The 18,895-nt window shown below is 39.1% G+C and overlaps 1 protein-coding gene across 1 annotated transcript in view; it reads left to right on the top strand.

Annotated features, from left to right (window-relative positions):
- Nucleotides 1–12,976, top strand: part of triob (trio Rho guanine nucleotide exchange factor b) — a 150,180-nt gene extending 137,204 nt beyond the window's left edge. The window contains exons 46-61 of the mRNA XM_084726265.1: nucleotides 63–155; nucleotides 259–309; nucleotides 480–557; nucleotides 812–1,003; nucleotides 1,196–1,373; nucleotides 2,196–3,073; nucleotides 5,013–5,263; nucleotides 5,369–5,498; nucleotides 5,615–5,642; nucleotides 5,911–6,073; nucleotides 6,275–6,396; nucleotides 7,058–7,136; nucleotides 7,595–7,795; nucleotides 7,902–8,040; nucleotides 8,938–9,124; nucleotides 10,147–12,976. Coding sequence (XP_084582391.1) covers nucleotides 63–155; nucleotides 259–309; nucleotides 480–557; nucleotides 812–1,003; nucleotides 1,196–1,373; nucleotides 2,196–3,073; nucleotides 5,013–5,263; nucleotides 5,369–5,498; nucleotides 5,615–5,642; nucleotides 5,911–6,073; nucleotides 6,275–6,396; nucleotides 7,058–7,136; nucleotides 7,595–7,795; nucleotides 7,902–8,040; nucleotides 8,938–9,124; nucleotides 10,147–10,550 — 3,174 coding nt within the window. The 3' untranslated portion in view covers nucleotides 10,551–12,976. The remainder of the gene's footprint in view (nucleotides 1–62; nucleotides 156–258; nucleotides 310–479; nucleotides 558–811; nucleotides 1,004–1,195; nucleotides 1,374–2,195; nucleotides 3,074–5,012; nucleotides 5,264–5,368; nucleotides 5,499–5,614; nucleotides 5,643–5,910; nucleotides 6,074–6,274; nucleotides 6,397–7,057; nucleotides 7,137–7,594; nucleotides 7,796–7,901; nucleotides 8,041–8,937; nucleotides 9,125–10,146) is intronic.
- Nucleotides 12,977–18,895: the final 5,919 nt, after the last annotated feature.

Raw genomic sequence — 18,895 nt, 5'->3', positions numbered from 1 at the left:
GTTCTTTATGTGTGCTATGATTTGTATTTCCCAGACTTGATGATATTTTTATCTTTCTTCAGGACCTAAAGCAGCGATTGGGCCACAGACTGCAGATCACTGACCTGCTAATCAAACCCGTACAGCGTATAATGAAGTACCAGTTGCTGCTGAAGGTAAAACCATTACCACATAGTGGCTGGATTCAGAATAAGGAAAAATACACTTGATGTAATACATATGTAATATAATATATAATACATTTTAAATCTTTCACAGGATCTTTTCAAAATTTCTAAGAAGGCCGGAGTGGATACAACAGAAATAGAGGTAATGTGATTTCACCCTTAAACTGATGACTTTCAGTAATCTATTGCATTTACCTCTGTGTGACTACATGAACCACATGACAAGACTCACATTCCTCACTTATTGTTTTACTTGACTGTTGTGCAAGCAGTTTATTTCTAAGTTTGTTTTACTCTCATGTTGTACTATAGAAAGCTGTCGAGGTGATGTGTGTGGTCCCCAAGCGCTGCAATGACATGATGAATGTCGGGCGCCTTCAAGGTTTCGAAGTAAGACTGCTACTGTGTTTGTGCATCTGTCTGTAAATAGTTTATACTCTGGAGAAATCAATTTCTTAGTTCAGTCCTCTACCACTAGGTGTCAGTGTGCACTCATTTTTTGGAGATATTTTTGAAGTTCTGAAAGTGGTTTGTGTGGTATTAGACTTTGCTTTTATTTATTTATTTGTCAAATTTAACTTGAAAAATGGAAATGGGTAGAAAGACTCTGATTTTCGTTCCCTCCTCTCTTTCTCATTCTTCAGGGTAAAATTGTGGCGCAGGGCAGATTGCTCCTCCAAGACACCTTCATGGTGTCAGACCAGGATGGAGGACTTCTGTCCAGGATGAAAGAGAGGAGAGTCTTTTTGTTTGAGCAGATCGTCATCTTCAGCGAGCCCCTGGACAAAAAGAAGGGCTTTTCTACTCCCGGCTACCTCTTCAAGAATAGCATCAAGGTCAGTGGAGCTCATTAAAATCACAAAAAACTACCCTCAGAGCAGAAAAAAAAATATCTATGGATTTTATCTTTATGTACTGTAAATTGTACTGTAGCTTCTTTATTTGAAGCCAAAGTCAAACTCCTTTTACAAATGTCAACACTTCCTTTTCCTTCCTTCATCTTCGTTCTTCCTCCTTCCCTGTTGCAGGTGAGCTGGTTGGGTTTGGAAGAAAATACAGACGACCCCTGCAAGTTCACACTGACCTCCAGATCATCTAGTGGCAACCTGGAGAGGTACACCCTCCATTCCACAAGCCCAGGAGTCAGTCAAGTGTGGGTCCACCAGGTCAGCCAGATACTGGAGAACCAGCGCAATTTCCTCAATGGTAAGAGAATGATGTACAAGCCCACACTAAAGTGATGCTACATTGGGTCCTTTAGTGGAAATTTCTGAGTACCCAAAAACTCTCTGTGTCTCAATGGACAACCATACTACGATAAAACGTCCAAAATATGACATTTATCGTGATATTTAAAAACAAAGCAAAATTACGACTTGAAATGTCCTTTATTAAATAACAAATCTGATGTGCACAGCATTCTTTGTTCATATAAATAATTTTTCCTTTTAACTGCAAGTGCTGCATTGTGCTTCTGCTTTCCTTCTTTAACCACGTGTCCAGAGGGTCATAAAAAGTCTTAACATGTCTTAAATATGATTTTGCCAGGTCTAAAAATGACTGAATTCACGAAATTAAGGTTACTTTTATAAAGTTGCATTGTTCAGTCTCACTTTTAAATATGTTTTGGTGAAAAATTGGTGTTGATCACGCTGCAACTAATGCAAAACAAGACCATCAATAATGTGGAGCCAAGCTAGAATTTACACTTGCTGAAAACTTCAGAAACCCTGTTAATAAAGTAAAATAAGTGTCCAGCCGTGACCTAACCGCAGGCAAAATTTTTACATGAATTGTCTTTGGCAATGAATGTTTGAATTATGTATATATATTTGTAAAACAAAAACAATGCAACAGTCAGTAGAATCCATTTAGAAAATAAAATAAAAATAATAAAATATTCAACCATAGTAATATGGTGGCAGATACTGTCACAGTCTGGTATGGTATTGATATATTGTTACATCCTAACTGTTAACATTAAGGTTGTGACATGAGTAAAATCTTGTCCCTTGTCCTCTCTTACAGCCCTAACGTCCCCCATAGAGTACCAGAGGAACCACGTGGGTGGTGGCGGGCCGGGCGGACCACCCAGCAGTAGCAGCAGCAGCACTGGAGGCCTGCCAGGAGGCAGCAGCTCCAACAGTACCTCCAACATGGGAGGGGGAGGTGGCGGCGGTGGCTCTGGAGGATCAGGGAGTAGCTCCTCCTCTCTGTGCGGCCCTCGCTCCCGGCCCTCCCGCATCCCCCAGCCGTCATCACGCCTCCCCCAGCCCGTCCACCACCACCACCCCCCGGGCCCTGAGGGGCCCGACAGATCAGCAGGTATGTGGTCACCCTGCCACCCTCAGTTCCTCCCCTCTAACCCCTACTCAGACAGCAGCACAAACGGAGAGCTGTTAGCTTCAGAGGTGCCTAAGATGAGGAGGCTGGACAGTCCTCATGGAAGTAACAGTAATAACAGTAACCGGCCGTCAGACAGCATGGAGGGAGAAACACAGAAGCATCAAACAGCTGGAATACCACAGATGGCCGTAGCTCCTCTGAATTTGCCCCTAAAAAGCCCACGAGTTGGGACAGTTTCTCCTCTGATTTCACCTCAGTCCCCTGTAGGAGGAGGAGGAGGAGGAGGAGGAGGAGGAGGAGGAGGAGGAGTCCCCTCCAGCCCGGCTCATAAAGGCAACTCTTTCTGGGCTATGGTGCCTGCCATGCCCCCCTCTCCGGCCAGCCGGCCTGGTTCCTTCTCCTACCCTGGTGACAGTGGTGGTGGAGGGGACTCTCTGGGCAGAGGAAGTCACGGGACGCCATCTCATCACCGCCACTCCACCCACAGTAAGGACATAGACCGCATGAGCACCTGCTCCTCCACCAGCGAGCAGTCCATACACTCCACCCAGAGCAACGGGGTAAGATGCCAAGTCAAGGCCCAGGCTTCAGTGAGGCCTACTCACTAGTCACTAACCCCGCCCTCACTGACTGGCTGTCAGTCAGTGATTCGCCCTGCCGCTGGCTCTGAGAATGGCTTGTAAATGCAACGACTACTACACCGGAGATTAACGGCTATCTGAGTGCACTAACTCCACCGTCAGTGTGTGTGAGAGGGAATCTTCTGGCTCTTTCAGAATGTACTAACAGTGTGGATCTGACTCATGGAGCAGCTGTTGTATCTGCTTTCTTAGACTCTATCTCTGAGCTTCGGTATGTGTTTGCTTCCAAACTGCAGCTAATAGACACTAACATATGATTTTAAAAACAACATTTCTCTGTTATCTCTTTCATTCATACTTCCATGGGAGTATTCTCGTGCAATAATCAGTAATCTAGGGGTAAAAACTTTGTCATGTTACATCCTTTCCCCTTTATTCTGTATGCCATTTAGTCTTAACTTTTCAGTGTTTAGCCTTGAGACTACATCAGCTGCTGTTTGCTTCCTTTCGACCTGCTTTCTCTTCAGACTGATAGAGTGTCTTCTTCTCGGAAATTGTTTTTACATCAACCTTGCTCTGTCCGTGGAGACGCAAAGTTCCTCATTTCAGCGTCTCTTACCGAAGGATCTTAACTTCTGCTTCACAACTTCTTAATACATAACTTCTGTCTTTTATATAGACAATCATTACTGCACACATAAATGATTGCTTTAACAATATCTCTGCAAAAAAAAAAGATTTTGCATTGCTCCCTTTTGCTGCATGCATAAAGCATATTAGGAACGTCATTCATGTGTGTCAATCAAGTCATGCATTTGACTGGCGTGAAACTACTGATACATTTCTGTACTTCCCTTTTTCAGGACTGTATGTGCAAATCTGTGCTTTAATCTGTGTTTTAATCTGTGTCTGTGCAAATGTATTGGTGCACATGTACATTCAACAAATACATAAATGCAACACTTTTGTTTTTCCTCCCATTTTTCATACGTTGAAGTAAAATTTTTCTGTGCACACAAAAAATTTATTTCTTAAATTTTGTTCACAAAAATGTTAAAATGTGTTGGAGAGCACTTTTCCTTTGCCTAACAGTTGTGTCATATAGAGATGCTGATTAAACAGCAGGATCATTGCACATATGTGTCTTGGATTGGTTACAATTAAAGGACACTTTAAAATGTGCAGTTTAGACTTTAAAAAAGACATTTATGACGCACTGAACTATGGCTGTTTCACATCGAGCCACAGATACCTTTTTTTTTTTCCAGAATGGAAAAGCATGGCCCACCCTCTTCTGCCTCTGATTAGCTAATTCTCATTATCACGTTGGTTGGGTTGGTTAGCTTTAGGCCAGAGGACTGATCAGTTAAGGTTGTAGGGTAAGCAATAATCTGCTGTGGACAGGGTCAACAACAAAACATATTTTAGAGGTAAAATTACTGATTTCCCCTATGATTTTTTTTTTTTTTTTTTTTTTTTTTGGAGGAACCTTTTAAAGTGGCTAAAATATTTTTTGTTGCTGACCCTGTCCTCAGCAGTACATTGCCTAACTTCTTTGTTGGTACACCTCTCTGCTTCTCCAAACTGGCGGCGTGACGACCGGCATCTACTGTGGGAAATGCACTGAGTATTGATAAGTACCTCATACAACGCCATATCAAATAATCTGAACTATCCCTATAATCAGCATCTCTATATACCACACCTGTCAGGTAGACAGATTATCTGTAAAGGAGAAGACCTTTTTAACATGGATTTTAAAAATTTGTGAGCAAAATTTGAGGGAAATATACCTTACTCATGGAAAATGACAAAATGAGCAAAAACAAAAGTGTTGCATTTATTTGTTTAATATATAACTGACTGTGCAGGCTGTTGTGTGTTAGTCTAAAATGTTCTTCTTCTTCTTCTCTGACAGAGTGAAAGCAGTAGCAGCAGCAGTGTGTCCACCATGTTGGTGACCCAGGACTATGTGGCAGTGAAGGAGGATGAAATCAGTGTGGTGCAGGGTGAGGTGGTCCAAATGCTCGCCAGCAACCAGCAAAACATGTTCCTGGTGTACCGGGCAGCCAATGAGCACTGCCCTGCCGCCGAGGGCTGGATCCCTGGATACGTATTAGGACATACTTCATCCTCCATCACACCAGAACTCCCGGAAGGAACCATCAAGTAGGCAAAAGACACTGACTGAAACTAGCACATGTATTATGATTATGCAAAAACAGAAGTGAAACTTAGGGCTTCTGTTCTCATTTCTGGTCTTTGTTGCTTTAGAAAATCATTATCATGGCACACAGCGCTCCGTATCCGCCGGAAATCTGAGAAAAGAGACAAGGAGGGCCGGAAGATGGAGAATGGCTACCGCAAGTCTCAGGACGGTCTGGCCAACAAAGTCTCTGTCAAGGTAGAGAGTGTGAAGATAACTTACAAACATAAAAATGTATTTGCTCTCTGTCCTATCTGCACATTTTAACTTGGGCAAGAAATCTAACTTTGTCCTTGCATTTTTTTTCTTTACAGCTTCTAAATCCCAACTTCATTCATGATGGTATGTACAATTGCTGCTTTTGACCAAGGAGTGTGAGTGTGAGTGTGTGTGAAAATCCTAAAGTAAACATGAACCCTATCAGCCCATCAACCTTACAAATCTACATGTTTGAATTAGACATTGTTCAGGATGGTATTCCTGTCACGGGCTCTTATTTTGAAACTTGATGATTTTGGCTTGTATAGAAAAATGTTTTAAGCTTATTTGTGACTCAAAGTACCAGCATCACTTTCTCGTATCATCTTTGACCTCTATTCTGTCTCTACAGCTCCCCCAGATTTCCTCATCCCCGTCAGTGATGTAGCATGTGAGAGTGGCGACAGTGTTACTCTGAGATGTAAAGTGTGCGGTCGACCCCGGGCCACCGTCACCTGGCGGGGACCCGACAACAACACTCTGAGCAACAACGGACACTACAGCATCACTTACAGGTGACGGCATGTATTTCATTTTAATTTAAAGTCACAGCAAGGTTAGAGGAGGAACACATTGTCTTTGTGGTGGGAGGAAAGGGATTCAAAGCTTTAATTCCAAGAAATACACAATGCTCCTGTACATCGTTGGCATCATCTACAAATGGAGAAACTGACAGATCTGATGGCTTATCTCTCTGTCCTTCTTTCTTGTTGCAGTGAGACAGAGGAAGCAACTCTTCGTATTGTGGGAGTGTCTGTAGAGGACAGTGGTGTGTACACTTGTGTCGCCACAAATGTAGCAGGTTCTGTCACCTCCTCCGCCAGCCTCAGAGTTTCAGGTGAGAGTCCTGTAGTTGAATAAACTAGGGATGTTATAATACCAAAAAACTTTTAAAAAAATTATCGCAATATTTACAAATAAATAAATAATTGAAGGAAAATTATGCATTTTTTCCTTGTATAAATTTTATTTTTCCCTTTTAACTTTAATGCTTCTGCTTTCCTAGTTTAGTAGCCAGTTTTGTATGTATGTATGTTTGTATGAATTATGTATGTACTACTGCAAAACAAAAATAATGCAGCAGTCAGTAGAAGTCCTTTTAAAAGTAAAAATAAAATGAAATAATTAGCCATGTAATATTACAGTAGATATTGTCACAGTACGGTATGGTATTGAGATATTTAATTTTAGTGGTGATATTGTAATATTCAATATATTGTTGCAGTAGGTCCCTAATATTAAACCTTTTAACTATTTATTTGCCAGTGAGCTACCTGCATTTGTTCTGTAAATAATTATTGGGTACACTGCAGTGCTAACACCACCTCAGTTTGGAGTTTTGAACTGTGAAAACTGTACACATTTCCAACTTTCAATCAAGCAAGGAAACAAAAAAAAAAAAGAAAAAAGTCTTACTTAAATAGGAATGCTTGTTAGAAAAACATAGGTCGTTTTTAGTCTGTGTAACCCATTCTGAATCTATGATTCTGTGTTCTCAGGAACACCTGATGATGGCAGTGAAGTCCTCTGGAAAAGCAGCTTTGAGTCCCACTACACAGAGATCACTGAACTGGGAAGGTAAGAAAGTACCGATAAAACTAGATTTATCTGGTAGATCACTGTTTGACTGTCATGTGATGTTCCTCGACCACATCAAAGCTAATGATACTAATAGTAATAGTAGAAGACAGTTAGTGGTAAGGAGGAATTGAAATTTCCTGGAAACTGATCACAGTACCTGCTTTCTCATGATTTAGACTGATCAGACAAATTTACGTGCATATATTATCAACAGTCTGTTAAATCCAGTCAAGGCAAATACATGACAGATACAGGGAGAAGATTAAAGAATGATTATCTTAATTTGAAACAAGTAGAGCATCAACTTAAAGAAATCTACTTGTTGCTAAGATCCAGAGTAAGCTAAAAGTAACATCAGTAAAATGCCTGATACCCCAAACTTCAACAGGCCATGGTACCACGTGATATTAAATTGGTATTCATGTGTTTATCTGACCCTCATTTCTGCTCTCCAGGGGCCGGTTCTCAGTGACTAAGCGGTGTGACCAGAGAGGGAGTAAACGCACAATTGCAGCAAAACACGTTAACAAGAAGCTGCTGCGTCGAGAGCTGGTGCTGCAGGAGATCAGACTCCTGCAGAGTCTAGACCATCCCAACCTGGTCAAGCTGCTGGACACGTATGAGACGGCCAACAGCTTTGTACTTGTACTAGAGATGTAAGTACAGCAGTGTTTCTATGCAGTTTTAAAGTTATGAATTGTTTATCCCTGTGAAAAGTCACTAATGACAAGTGCATCATGTGTTTTTTGTTTTTATTTACAGGGCAGACCAGGGACGTTTCCTGGACTACATTGTGAGCTGGGGCAACCTGACAGAGGAGAAGGTGGCTCTGTACCTCAGAGATATTCTTGAAGCGCTCCACTACCTGCACGGCTGGAGAATAGCACATCTTGATGTCAAAGTAAATATATATTCAGTGTAGAGCTAAGAAATTAGTTAATTAAGCAATAAGTCAGTCAACAGAAAATGAATTCATATACATACATATGACTCTCTATATATGTATATATATTTATATATTTATATATTTATATCTCATTGCGAAAAGAATTTATTGCGACTGTGGAGTATTTAAAAAAAAGATTTTAAGGTGTCAGGGATTCTGTAAACTGAGATTTTATAAATAAAGCCCTGTTTGCATGGGACTAGTTGTGCCTGGGGGCTTCGTATTATTTAGAAATGCTGTGTTGGCGAGCCTCCTGAATTTGCACCCAAAGATTTGATTAATAATTTCCAATAGAGTCTCAGTAATTTTCAGGGAAAAGGCAGAAAAAAGTCCCAGAGTAAACAAAAAACCTCACAAATGAACAAACCACAGAGATTAGACAATATTATCTCATGAACCATGTGCTTGGTGAGAGATGGTAGGTAATTTGCAGTGGAATTTTTACTTTAATTACTGACATGGCAAATTTGCACAGGATTTATTTCTATAAGATTATCTCTGTAGTTATTACACAGCACTAGAGGTCCACAGGTTATCTAGTCCTGTGTGAATAAGTCACTGTAAAGAAACCTCTTTAGGGCATAAATTGTATCACATGATGGTTTTCAGATGTTTCCACACTATTAAGCCAAACTACTGAAAAAGCATTTTTCTTTCTACATCTTTTCAAACTGAGGAAAATTTAGCACAATATAAGTACCACAAGAGTCAGGGAATCCCTTGCAATATATATATAATATGTGATATAAGCTGAATCTTACTGAGGGCCTGTGGATGTGCCGGTGTAACAAAAGATGGACGTCATCTGGGTCTAACGTTGGTTTCTAAAGTTTCTTTCTCCTGCTTCCGCAGCCTGAGAACATTGTGGTGGAACATGCGTCTTCCCAGCCAGTGATCAAGCTGACAGACTTTGGTGATGCCGTTCAGCTGAGCCCTCCCTCCTCCTACATCCATCCTCTCCTGGGGAGCCCAGAGTTCTGTGCTCCTGAGCTTGTCCTGGGTCAGCCTGCCTCACTGATGTCTGACCTCTGGAGCTTAGGTCTGTAACCAAGCACGAGCAGTTTGTAACTTGTAACATCATGAGAAAAATATTTGACAATATATAGCAATTTAATATATTGTACAGGTGACTGTAGGGATGAGGGATGATGGGTTTTTTTCATTGGTTCTTCAATTTGTGCAGAAAATAAGCTCTATTGCAAACAAAACTTTATAGTTCTTCTTTGTTTGTTCACCACAAACCACGGTCACATGACACCAGGCCACCACTAAGCGACTAGTGCTCAGCTTTATGACGTTTAATGTCCTTGTAAACCTCTGTCATCTCATTCAGCCACTTGTTAGCAACCGCATCTTTTAAGACACATAAAAGCTTCAAAGTTGATGAGTGGGGGATTTAAGGACGTATTTTATGCGTACTTGCCAACCATCCCAGGTCCTGCTCTCCTGGTTTCCTCCTGGCATCACAGTTCTCCTGAAATTCTTCTGATTTATTACAAATTTTCATACTTTCTTTTTTTGATGGAAAGTTTTAGAAGAAAGGGGTACATTTTTTATGAGCACCCTAATTATTATACCCTTAGAAAAACATTTCTAAAATAGTTATTTTCTGTGTTATTGTAATCAAATTTGAAATTGGACTTGGTAAGGCTAAATGCTGTGACCCCAACCTGTTTTCCAGCTGATAATTGTCAGTTGAAAGGCATCTGTTTCCAAAAGAAATGTGTATGTTACTTATTATCATGTCATTTTCAGAGAAAATGTCTATGAAATTCAAATTACCCCCAATTTTGGTTTCTAAATTCTTCCTATTTTTTAGATCCCACAGTTGACAAGAATGTCATAAAACAAAACATGAGAATCTCTTAAACGTTTGTTTACTGCAAATTTTATTCTATTTTATTCTAACCAAAATCCCATTCAAGAAACCCACTGACTTTGAGACGTGGGAACCCATTTCCAGGTTTTGGGACTCATTCCTGCAGCATTTTTATGATGCTAACTAATTTACCAACCTATTGATTGATTAATTTACCATTGTACTGACTTGATGATTTACAGGAGTTGTGACCTACGTTGTCCTAAGCGGCGCCTCTCCCTTCCTGGATGAGAGCTTGGAGGAGACATGTTTGAACATCTGTCGCCTGGACTTCAGCTTCCCGGAGGACTACTTCCAGGGCGTGAGCCCGGCTGCCAGGGACTTCATCTGCCTGCTGCTCCAGAGTGAGCCAGAGCGACGGCCCTCTGCAGCGTTCTGCCTGCAGGAGCCCTGGCTCCAGCCTCGAGGTGTGATAAACAGAGACACCTTAAATCATACACAGCCACCATCTCAGAACCGTCACACCTCACATCTGGACACCTCCAGACTCATTTCCTTCATCGAGAGACGGAAACACCAGAACGATGTTCGGCCCATTGGCTCCATCAAGGCCTTCCTTCACAGCCGCCTGCTCAACCACATCTAGCAAACGGGTCACCGGGTGGATGTGACAACATGCTGTAGACACCAGTTCCCACGTTGTGGTTGAGACGGAATTCCTGCCTGATGAATAACAAGTTAACTTGGTTCAGTTGAACTGTTATATACCCTACTGAGAGGACCACCAGCAACTTTTCCACGATGATCACCCCCTCCCTCATGAAGCCACAAAAGTCCTGCTGCTGCTGACTGACCGACCTCTGCTGATTAAACCTTTGACTCTTCCCCCACCTCCCCTGAACCTTGGCATATTGTCATTATGCCTGCACAACAAACAAACTGTTGGAATCTGTTTGAGATTTCAAATCTTGACTTGGCAGGGAGAAAACCGTGCTTTCTCAACAAGCCAGCACGAGCAAGTCTTGTGCTTCGGACAGTGTTAAACAAAGAACATAGAATACTGTATATTAAAGAGTAATTCAGGCTGCTTTCGGTTGAACACAAGAAAATGTTTTTTTTTGTAACGAGAGATTACTTTTTGTAAATGAAACCATGTACAGTGAGGAAACAGAGAACTGTCTTTATTCATACATTTTGGGAAAACAAAGGTGAGTAAATTATTAGACAGAAAACCAGAGAAGTGTGAACAAAGTGGCACCCATCAGCAGGGTCCACTTATTCAAGAACAAGGTGAAGACCAAAACCATGTTTTCCAGAAACACATTGTAGTTACATTCAGTGCAATAGTTTGCTTATATTATCCCCCTCGTTCAGTTTGAAAGGAGAAATCATTTCAGTTTGTTACACTAAGAGAAATTAACTTGAATGAGCGTTCAAGCTATTCGGCAATTCAGCTTTTCAGATTTCTACCTGCATCCGCCTTATTTGTAAATAAAATATTCCTGCCTTTCATTCTCATTTTGAAGAATTTGTCTCAACAAGAATTTGTCTGAACAAAAAGCTATTTCATTTGCCGAGTATTAGTGAGTCCACGCTCCCTGCAGACCCTCAGCAGCTGGATTTCACTCTGAACAAAACCGCTACTAGAAATGCACTCGTATTTTGCATCAATTCCCATGTGCAATGTTGCAGCTTTAACATTTATGCAACTATTTATGAAGACTTGTGTTGTAGCCGTATTCTTAAAAAGGCATGTACGTACCTGGTACTGCGATAGATGTCTGTATTGTGTTAACTCTTATGTATTAAGTTCAGTATTAATATCTGCAAAACCCCCCAGACAGGAGGAGGGTTTTGGGAAATAATGTATAAAAATGTGTATCTATAAAATATAGGCACTTATGCTTTCATTTTGTCATTGCTATGTTTTTAATTTCTGTAACAATACCAAAGTTGAATATGCTTTCTTTTCCCGCTAAAATGTGTTGTTTTTTTTAATTAATGATTTCTCATGTTAAGTTATAACAGACCACACTGAACCCAGACATATGAGTGTTTACAAAGGTTCAGTCTGGCTTTATTTATTCTTATTGTAATAAGAAATTGTTTGGTGGTTTATTGATGAAAAAAACTAATATTTCACTTGTCTTTTTTCAAGCTGTGCACAAAGTGGTTTGCTGTGTGAGTTTGTTTGGCTTTCGTAGGTAGATACTGATGTATGTCGCTAGATTTTTTTAGCATCTCAGTTTGACGTCTTGAGACAGAATTGGTTGACATTTTTACCGAGCAATAGGGTTGGAAAAAATGTTTTTCGTAGTGGCCTGTTCACCGCAGATTTTAAATGATTGGAGGAAGCATTATGCCTTTTAGGAGACAACCAAATCTTGCACCACCAACAGTTGAAATATACCCCTTTGATAAATATCACTCAGCATGAACAGCCATGAAAGAAATCTCTTCCAGTTACTTTAACGCGTTTATGTCTTTAGGTGAAGAAGTTTTTTTTTTTTTTTTAAGTGCCAGTTGAGTGAGTCAACCTTGAGAGGTGGGTGAAACTAAAAAAAAAAAATGTGCATTGCTTCTTATTTTATTTGAAGGTTGTAAGAGTTACTGTCAGATAATCTGATTTAATGTTGAAGAAGTCAATAACATGTCGAGTTGGTCTGTACAGTCTAAGTCTCTCATTTTGTGTCATTTTTTATTTATTGGTGTGGATCTGGGTTTCCCAAAATCATGCTGTTAATCCGTTTATTCAATTCTCCCTCTTCATGGAAGAAAATGATCTAAGTAATAAAATGCCTTTGGGAAACCCAGCCTATACATGATGTAAAGATGTACAGAGAGGGTCGGGCAGTTTAGCCCACACCCAGGATGTAAACCTCATAACTATGTCATATTTTAAATACACATAGAACAAGACTGCAGCAATGTCATTTTGAATGTCTTATTATGACTTATTTTTACTTTTGCATGTATATTTCTTTGTACAGAAAATTGTGTTTACATGTTACTAAGTGTTGTAAATATTTTATTTTGTCTTCTGTTATTTTGCCATTAAACGTACAAGGAACAGCTGGTGTCACGTTGTGTGCACTACAGTACGCTCATGAACACCCACACATGAAAATATTCTTTTTCTTGAAACTGTTGTTATTCATTCATCATTTCCAATAACCTTTGAGGGTTGGAAGGCGAGACGATGTTGTTTTCCTGGCATGAGTAAAGAGCAGGCAGGGAAAAACCCTGAACAAGCCATTGATTAAGCGTAATGAATGAAAACAGCAATAATAAACTATGTCCATTTGCTGTGACAGAAATCCTCATTTTAAACTGAATACTTGATTGTTTTCCTTTCCGTGAGAAGAGCAGCACACCGGCTTCACATGTGGCTCTTGCAAAAACTGTGATGTATATGATATTTACACCAACAAGGGGAAAACCTGCCTCCACAAATGAAAAGCAAGATGGTGAGATAAAAACAACAAAGAGATGTGTGCAAGTGAATGTGTTTACTCTGATGAAGATATGTACCTGTGATAACCCATAAAGTGAACCAAAGAGGGGATGTTACTGATCTTATCTGTCCTCTGCACATGCTGCTGTGCATGAATTGGCAGAGTGCTGTCATTGCAAAAGATAATTTCCCCACCTCCTTAATCCATTTTATAATGTCAGTTACTCGTGTTTTCATTAATCAGAAGATAGAACTTACCATAAAGACACCTCTTTATGCATCTATTATTGTCCAGACATTGAAAAAAAAAAGAAGAATAATTAACTTGTTTAACTTTAAAAAGTTGGTGTCTGCCTTATAATTTTAAGTTGACTAAACTTTAAAAGATAGGTTGAGGTAACAATTGGTAATGAGGTAAGATTAAAGTTGAACCAACAACTCTTTAGTCACAGTTATTACAAACAAATTGATTTCCTTTTACATTTTCTCAGTTTGAAAAGTCACATCTTCATTTTCCACAAATAATTCAGAACTACAGCTGCTACTGTTGGAGCTCCTTTGTTTTAGCATTGACACAAAGGCAATATGGGAAACTGCTCCCAGTGAATTTATTAAATTTTAAGGGGGTATGGACTACATTCAAGTCTAAACTTCATCATAGTTTGCAGTTTTTCTTTCAGTTTCTTTGTGAAAACAAGCAACCATAACTTATCTTAAAGTGTATTAGCAACACACAGCAGATTTTTGTCATATATGCTTTCTATATATAATTATATTTTAAAAAAAGAAGAATCTCAGGAGAGTTTTAACTCTCAAATAATGCATACTAGTACGTCTTCTGATGTGCTGATCAGGCGTCTTCAGGAATTTCATTTAATGAATTGATTGAGCTCTGTACAGTACACTCATTCAATTCATCAGTTAGAAGAACTTTTGTTCATAAGTTCTGAATTCTTCTGAAAAGAAATACTGGAAATTTTAAGTGTTCTGAAAATAAATATTAGAAAAGTGTTCTGAAAATAAATACTTGTTTTATAGTTGTTGTTTCCAATAACATATACCTCGGTGTTGAACTGCCAGTTTGTCTTTGTTTAACTACAGTATATGTGTATCACATGAGAGGAACAGCTCATCTTGACAGGTGTAAAATCAGCATGCTTTGCATAAAACCACAGGGGACATAGCTGTGCAATCTTGACACAATCTTGGTCAAAATCTCATGCAACACCTATAAAGTGTAAAGGTGTTGCATGCTGATGTGGCACTTCTTCTTTATTTGCTGCCTTTGTGTCTTATGTTATGCCTCACAGTTTTGTATTGCTGTACAATATTTTGATTGATCACGTGATTTCTTTGACCATGTGAATTTCTTTGCTCCCAGAGGTGACAGCTCATCTACTGTAGCTCCTAAGTATCATTATGTCTCCTTCACCCACTGAATTCAGCATTCACTCATGCATAAAAATCCCTTTCTGACTCTTCTTTTCTTGGTTTAAACAAGTGAAACCCCCTGAAAAGTTGAACGGCCAAGTTATCGAGTAATCTAGCCCTGCTGTCATGATTAAAAAGGATTTCTCGGTACTGTTTAAAAAAATATCTAGAAAGTTAATCTCGCTGTGGAGAAAATGACATGACTGTAACCTCCACTCCGATAGCTATCAGATGTATGGTTTAGTACTACCGTGTAACCAGGTTCTGCAAGGCCACTAGATGGCACTAAAGAGCTGAAAATCAATTTAAGGTTTTGACAATGATACACTCATAGAACAGCTGATATACAGTTCCCAGAGTATTGATATCCTTAAGTTCAGTGAAAGTAGTAATACCACAGTGTGAAAATACTCCACCATGGTAAAATTCCTGCGTGCAGGTCAAGCAAAAGTATCTAAGTATTATCAATAAAATGTAGGGGACACTGGGGACTTTTGTAACACCTTTTGCATTTCTCTCAGCTTACTCAGAGGCTATCTGGACTAGACCAACCTAATATCTATCCTAATAATCTATACATATTCAACTTACATTAGTCATATCACTTAAAGGTCATTAAATATGTCAAATTTTATTTGACAGGAAGAAGCCATGATCATGGGTGGTTGCAACATGTTAAAAATACATAAAATTTCACACAGAGGAGGTGGGGGAGATACAAAGGGTTTATCAGCAGAAGTCAATCAGTCACCAGCAGCAGGCCTTTTGTTGCTTCATAAGGGAGAAGGTGATTGTTATAGAAATGCTGTAGGTGGGCCTCTTGATATGGTTTAAACATAGCTCCACTGAAGAGAATAAACTTATTAGTCATCCTCCTTAGTTTGCTGGAGAGCTGGGGATTCCCTTTAAACCACAATAATATAGGAGCTGGTGTCTATATTCAGTCAGTGACCCGTTTGCTGGATGTTCAATCTCTATATTTTAGTGTGAGATTGGAAGAATGGGACAATTTTCAATGCAACACAGTTTAATTAAACATACATTTGTATTTGGGAAAAATTTATGTGGCCTAAATGTTAATATTGATAGCTTAGCTTAGGGATGGTAACAACTATATATATATATATATACATATATATATATATATATATATAGAGAGAGATTTTTTATTTTTTTTATTTTTTTTTCCTTCATACCTGTAGTGCTATTTACCTGTCTAGATTGTTTTGGTTTGAGTTGCAGAGTTTGAAGATATCACAGAGATGTCTGCCTTCAATCCAGTGTAATGGAACTAAATGACACTCAGTCTGTGGTGCTCAAAGCACCAAGAAAAATCCCACAAGCAGTGTCTCTTTCCAAAAAGTGTGACTTGATTTCTCAAGATAATTCAAAGACCTTGTTGTGAGCAGTTTCATGTAGGAACTATTTTCTGTCTATTAGAAAGAAAGTGGTTCCAGCAGATTCTACTGTGGAAAGAAATGAGTTCCTACATGAAACTGCTCACAACAAGGTCTGTGCATTATCTTGATTAGCAAGTCATTATTTGTGGAAAGAAACTTTGCTATTGAGTTTTTCAAATATATTTTTGCTGCTTTGAGCACCACAAGGCAAGTTTCATTCCCATTATATGCAAAAGAGGGCAGACATCTCTACAGTTGATTTTTGATTTTCATATCAAACAATTACTGAGTGGATTTAGCTCAACATCTTCACTTGGAGGATCCTTGGCAAGAGGCACTGATGGAGATTTCATACCCTCAAACTTGATATAATGTTTCTCTTGATAAGACCCTTCTCAACTGGGTAGATACAAAGGAGCACAGAGTTAAATGAAACTTTACCTGTAGTATTTGATAAAAGTTAATTTTGACGTGTGACTTAAAAAAAATTCAATCTGACTTTACTATAAAGTATGATACTTTTAAACAGGCATTTGTGTGGGTGGGTAGCAGCTGTTATAAAGTTCATTTTTCCCCTTGATGGCACACATGATGTATGCAAACTCTCCCCACCCCCCTGATATAAAAATAGGCATTTATCACCTGTTCACGTATAATGACATGGTCCATCATCAGGTCGTAGGAGACACGTATGTGCCGCTCTTACAAATAATTCAAATAGAGAGAAAATCTGGAGAAACAGTCTCACAGTGCATTAAAAACAACTGAATCATCATAAAGATGGATCAGAGCCAGCCAGTGAATTTTATGTATAGAAATGTGACTGTGCTGTTACATTTTAAGCTGACTAAAACACAGACTTATCACTAAAAATAAATACAGAAATAAATAAAAATGATGCTGACCAGGTGTGTTTGATCAGTGAGAAAGAGTCTCAAAAGAATCAGATAGCCCTTTTACAAAAGTAATGTTTTTATTTTTCTGCCCCAGTTCAGAAAAGAACCACAAATCCAAATAATATGATCAGGTACAGCATTCATAACATTTTTGTTAAACGCTTATCAGCAGTGCACAAGGGGACTTTTTATTTGATGTGTTAAGATATGCTCAAGGTATGTGAATGCAATTCTAAGAATTTGGTCCTCGGTATTTGATTTAAGATTGTTTGTGATGTAGGAAGTGTACCTTTGTTTCTTTTGCTCTTTGTGTTTTGATATTTGCTCCCGATTTGTCTTGTTTTGTTGTTTGTAGTGTCTTATAAACCCATGAGGGCTGGGCACTTTTTTTGGTGCATGACACTTTGAAAAATAAATTATCTTACCTTACCATAACATGTCAATCCACTGGGTCCTACCACCAGACATGAAAATGGTAAATGCAATCTGGGATCAAAATGAATCTACTCTGCTATTTCTGGGTGAGATTTTTTTTTTCTTAATAACCAAAGGGTTTGCTTTGTCTGAGGGATAAGAGGAGCCTTTTGTCATACATCACTCTGAGTCTCTTTTGAAATGAACATTTTTTCAGATGAAATCCCTTCTTATCTCGACTGTTTCTCAGGTGCCGTAACACCGCCTCTGCTATTTTCTGTAACCCTCTACAAACCAGTTAATGCTGTCAAAACTTTTTTTTTGCAGCTTTCATTGTTTGTTGGGATTCCCTTGAAACTCATCACCAGTTCTGGTCTGATAGGCATAACTTTTAGGCCCTGCCAGCACTGACTCCTGAACGCTATTCCCATCCAGCTCATCCATCAGCTAAGTAAGTTACCTGTTGGAAGTGGAAACTCTCCTTTTCTGATAAAGTGGATTGCCTATATGCATCACCTACACGATTAATGCTATCAGCCATAACTTCCATGTTTGATTGTACTATTCACTCTAGAAGAAAGCCATGCGGGAAATTGTACTGACAAGAGCCAGTCACAGGTGGCACTGCTGCATTTCATTTCACCAAATGTACTGTATGTACGGATGTGACGGAATAAAGATGACACACTTTCTCCGTCATCACAGAAATCACATTGTCTCACTGCAGTGTTGCCAGAAGCAAAATACAGTAATATCATACAGTGACTTTAAAATGATCCTATTTTAACAAAAATTGTCATATATGTAGGGACGACCTGAGAGGAGGCCAGGATGCTACCAGTGAACAGTAAAACTATGTCACGTGCACTGCATTACATGGAGGCTCCGTCGTCTGAACAAGATCACAACTGTGTATGGCTTTACACAGAACTGATGGCAGCCTATTACAAACCACTCCTTCTGTTCTTACCCATCAAAATAAAAGCCCCAGACTGTGCCCAGTCTCTCTGCCCTGCCAGCTGCTTGATCAGTTTACATTGTAGGTTTATGAAAATGTAAAAATTGTAATAGGTTTGGACTTTTTTTTTTGGAACTATCATATATTGTAGAGTTGTTAAAATTATGATACAAATCTGATAATTATCATACATCTGGCAACACTGTCTCAAAGCCTGTATTTCTGATTGGAAGATCTGAATTATGGGTAAAGTAGAGTCAAACTGTGCTCTCAGTGATGCTGAATACAGTTTCATCCAAACTGTGTTCATTGAATCTTGAGTTGTTCTCTTGGGTCACAACATTTAACCAAAAAAAAAAAAAACTTGTTCTGAAAGAAAAATCAGTGTCCTGTGTTAAAAATATGAAATAATTAATAATAAATATTTAAATAAATAAT

This window comes from Lutjanus erythropterus, chromosome 9 (assembly GCF_056507025.1).
Source record: "Lutjanus erythropterus isolate fLutEry1 chromosome 9, fLutEry1.hap2, whole genome shotgun sequence".
In the NCBI taxonomy this organism is placed as follows: Eukaryota; Metazoa; Chordata; class Actinopteri; order Lutjaniformes; family Lutjanidae; genus Lutjanus; species Lutjanus erythropterus.
The sequence above is the reverse complement of the archived record's forward strand: the minus strand, read 5'-3'. Positions and strand labels throughout refer to the sequence as shown.